Source organism: Zea mays, chromosome 10 (assembly GCF_902167145.1).
Source record: "Zea mays cultivar B73 chromosome 10, Zm-B73-REFERENCE-NAM-5.0, whole genome shotgun sequence".
In the NCBI taxonomy this organism is placed as follows: Eukaryota; Viridiplantae; Streptophyta; class Magnoliopsida; order Poales; family Poaceae; genus Zea; species Zea mays.
In genome coordinates this window covers 72,417,365-72,421,674 of record NC_050105.1, presented here as the reverse complement: position 1 = coordinate 72,421,674, position 4,310 = coordinate 72,417,365, and the positions used below count along the sequence as shown (strand labels likewise).

General features: G+C 58.3%; 1 protein-coding gene across 1 annotated transcript; it reads left to right on the top strand.

Annotated features, from left to right (window-relative positions):
* Positions 1–1,026: 1,026 nt before the first annotated feature.
* Positions 1,027–2,583, top strand: LOC103642511 (uncharacterized). The gene has a single exon (XM_035963250.1). The coding sequence runs from the start codon at positions 1,888–1,890 to the stop codon at positions 2,581–2,583; it is 696 nt and encodes a 231-aa protein (XP_035819143.1). The 5' UTR covers positions 1,027–1,887.
* Positions 2,584–4,310: the final 1,727 nt, after the last annotated feature.

Here is a 4,310-nt window from a genome sequence, read left to right as displayed (position 1 = left end):
GGTCGGGGTCGGGCGAGGACGCGATTCCTCCCGAGGTCGAGGTTGAGGCCGAGCCCTGGGGTCGGGCGAGGCGGAGACCACCTTCCGAGGCCGAGATTGAGGCCGAGCCCTGGGGTCGGGCGAGGCGGAGTCCTCCTTCCGAGGCCGAGGTTGAGGCCGAGCCCTGGGGTCGGGCCAGGCGGAGACCTCCTCCTGAGGATGAGGCCCAAGGTCGGGCGAGGCGGAGCTTCCTGTTGCGCCTGAGGCCGATCTTAGCTGTTGTCAGCCTCACCATGGCGGGTGGCACATCAGTCGGAGAGGGGCGAGCGGCGCTGTCTTCCTGTCAGGTCGGTCAGTGGAAGGGCGAAGTGACTGCGGTCACTTCGACCTTGCCGACTGAGGCACGCGTGTCAGGATAAGGTGTTAGGTGATCCTCGCATTGAATGCGCCTGCGATACGGTCGGTTGGTGAGGCGATTTGGCGAAGGTTGCTTCACTACGAAGCCTGCCCGAGCTGGGCTCTGGGCGAGTCGAGGGTGCGCCTATTGCTTGAGGAGGCCCTCGGGCGAGGCGTGAATTCGCCTGGGACTACTGTTCTCGCTCGAGACTGGGCTCGGGCGAGGCAAGATTGCGTCCCTTGAGTAGACGAAGCCTTGACCTGAATTGCGCCCATCAGTCTCTGCAGCTTGTGCTGATGGTGGTTACCAGCCGTGTTTAGAAGTATTCGGGTACCCCTAATTACGGTACCCGACAATATGTGTTTTATGTGATTTCTTTGAACGAGTTATGTGTGAAACTATTATTATTTATTGTGTAGCGGGAATCATACACATTACATCTAAATTCTGTCAAAATTATTAATTTTTCTAAAATTTCTCAGCTCTTTGTGGTCCACAAACAACAAATTTCGTCGAAAAACAAGATTTTTTCGATTGAGAAAAACAAAAAATATTTTTTTAAAAATTTGAAATTCCATCTCGGACGGCAACAGCAAGAACACGAACAGGAACACTGAACTCAGTTTCAGAAAACAATGGTAATTAATATGCGTTGGAAGAAACTAAACTTTTATTTTCATCTCTCTTCCTATTACAGAAACTAATAAACGAAGGTATTTATACCCAGGATTCACTTAACATACAATCCTGAAACTCGACTAAATCCTAACCGGACTCAATACCCAACGATCCAATCTAACAGAAACTGCAAACTGAAACTACAATCTTAACATTTTGTTGCGAAAACTGCGGACCCGACAGATCTCAAGTTCTCAACAAGCCAAGCCGCAGGGCCACCACAACACCACCAACTCGCTTTTGCTATCGAATTCTTCTGTCTTGGCCTCTCCTCGTCGACGCCCGTCCATCTGATCTGAGGCAATAATGGAGCCGGAGGAGCCGCCGCGCTGCAGTGGCGGGACCAGGAGCGTGAGCTTGCCGGAGGACCAACGCTTCGTCACCTCCTGGTTGTCCCAGGTGATCGACCCGGCCAGTGCCGTCGCCGCCCAGCCGCCCTTGGTCGGCGACAGCGAGTTCGTCTTCCGCCACGATTCCGCGTCGTCCACTGTCCGCTTGTACGGCTACTACCTTGACTCGGCGAATCCAGAAGACGAGGGAGAGCCCGACGAGGAGGACGACGACATCTACGCGGAAGAAGTGCTCCCGGAGGAGGAGAGGCAGCGGGTGGAGTACGAGCCCCTTACCGAGGAGGAGATGGCGGAGCGAAACGACAGCGACGACGACGACGAAGACGACGACGACGACGACGACGAAGACCGTCAGCCGAGCAAGGTCGGTGACGCCGGGGAGAGCAGCATCAAGAGCAACAGCATCGCGCTCGTCGACGCGCCGGACGGGGGGTTTCTTTTGGGCCAGCGCAGTTCGCCACTGTCAATAACACCGCAGGCTTCATGCGGATCGCCGCCGGTACCGGGAGCCAACAAGGAGGAGGCAGTGACAAGGAGATCCTCGTGCTGTACCGCTACACCCGGTTCTCGAGGACGTGGAGCGGGCGGCGCGGCGTGGAGGCGTGCCGGAGGACGAAGCTGCACTGGCTCCGGTTCGCCGTCCCACCCGCCGGGAACATGCGGGGCGCTCTGGCGTGGGCCGGCTCGTCTCTTTGCCCACTCATCTACCCCGGCCTCTTCCGCCAGGAGCTCGGGGACCTGTGGTCGATCCTGGCGGCGCTAGTGATCAACGCCATCCCGCCGCAAGCTACGCGCCTTCAGGTGGTCGTCGACGCGGGCATCCTCCGGCGAGAGGACTACACGATGGAGCGCATGGAGCACGTGCGCGGCGCGCTGGAGGCCACCGCGGGCGAGGCGTGGCCCGAGTACTACCACGTCGGCATGGAGCTGCAGCTTCCGGAGACGGTGCGGCGCGAGGAGGGCGGAGACGCGGACGAGGACGACGGCGTGCGGACGGCGAAGCGGAGGATGGTCGTCGCCGAGGGGGATTGCTCCCTGTGCTTGGATCCGCTGGAGAGCGGACTGGCGGCGTGGCCGGGGTGTGGGCACGTTTTCCACGGCCACTGCGTGGAGCAGACGCTGGCTGGCAGGGCGACGTGCCCGCAGTGCAGGCACGGTCTGTGCAGGCATGCGGCATAAAATGAAGTTAATGTCATCATGCATGGGCACATTAATTATACACACGTAACCAAAACACTAGTATTTGTTTCACATTGTAAAAGCTTAGACAGTCAATCACGATGCGGTACACACCTCCGTGTAGTGCATTTCACGTTAAAAACACCGCGCATGTGTTGAACCTGGGCATGGTTACATACCAGCAAGTGGTGAGTGCATAATCTCTACTACTACATAAGTCAGTAGTGTAGACGTCCACATTTTCTTTGGTGCACGGTTCTGCCTTTGCATCGCATTCTGCCTTTCTGCGCGACGCGAGCCCACAAACCAGTCCCCCGCTCCGGCAGCCCGCGTGCCCCGCTCCCCCAACCGCGGGAGCAGCGCCAGCTTCCATCCATGGCTGCCCGCGCGCCCGGCTCCTTTTTCCTTGCGCGACGCGAGATCGGCGAGATTGCCCACAAATCGCGGGACGGCGTGGCAGCCTTGCCCCGCTCCCCCAACAGTGTCGGCTTCCCCCGCGCCCCGCTCCCCCTTTCCTTGTGCGACGCGAGCCCACAAATTGCGCCAATCCATGGCAGCCCGCGTGCCCCGCTCCCCCAGCCGCGTCCCGCTCCCCCCGCATCCGCATAGGTCCATTCCCCCACCCCGCCGTCGCTTCGTCTTGTCCACAACCACCCCCTTCTTCGCCCACACTCTGCGACCGCCCCGCATAGGTCCATTCCCCCACCCCGCCGTCGCGATGCTCGGAATACTGTCGGGGCCGATGCCCGTGCTCCACGCCTCCCTGGGCGCCCTCGCCCTTCCGCTCCTGCCCACATGCCCCTTCCGCTGCTCCACCTCCGTCGGGCCCTCTCTGCCCGCGTCTCGACCGCCACCGACGGTGTCGAGGGCAGTCCCGGCCCTGTCCGCGTCCACAGGGACTGGAATGGCAAGACGATGTTGGGCCCCGGGATGGGCACGCAGCCGGGCAGGCGCACCGGCTCGGCAAGGTCCCGAAACTCGCCGGGCATGAAGGAGGCCTGCTCGGGGAGGTGGAGGACAAGTGAGAGCGCATGAAGGTTCATGGGCATGAAGAGGCACCGTGCGGTCACGCTGGCGTCATGTGCAGCGGTGAAGAAGGTTATCCCGAACTGGTCGGTCACGAACGCGACGAGGCGGGTGGTGTCGCGGAGCTCCACGAGCAGGCCCGCGAGCATCGAGAGTGAGCGCGTGCACTCCTAGGTCATGAGCGTCTCGAAGGCGGCGGCGCGGGGCAGGTCGGAGTCTCGGAGAGGTCGACGGGCGGCATCACCCACGAGGTGACGGACGGCGGCAACAACGCGAGAACTGTTTATTCTGATGTCAGTGATACTAGCACCGCATTTACCAATCCATTCCCTTCCCTGGGAAACAACAAGTATCTATTACAAATAATTCTTAACATGTGTAGTCTATCATTTCATTGTTTTCTATTTTCTTGCAGTGAAATTTGGTTCGCATGTCTAAAGATGTTACAGTTTCATTTATATTTTGTTTTAATTTCACTTATGTAGGAGTTGCTGGGGACTATTGGATTAAGTGGCACAGCCTGATCTATTGAGCTTGGCCCTTACCTGCAGCACTCTATTAAATTTCTTTTGAGCATGGTGGTCTTTGAAGCATGACAATGGCTGCTGTTAGGTTTGGTAAGTTTGATGCCTTTGGATAGACCTGCACTCTTTCAATTCGTCAAGTTACAAATACTTGCAGGAATCGACCCTTGTAAATTC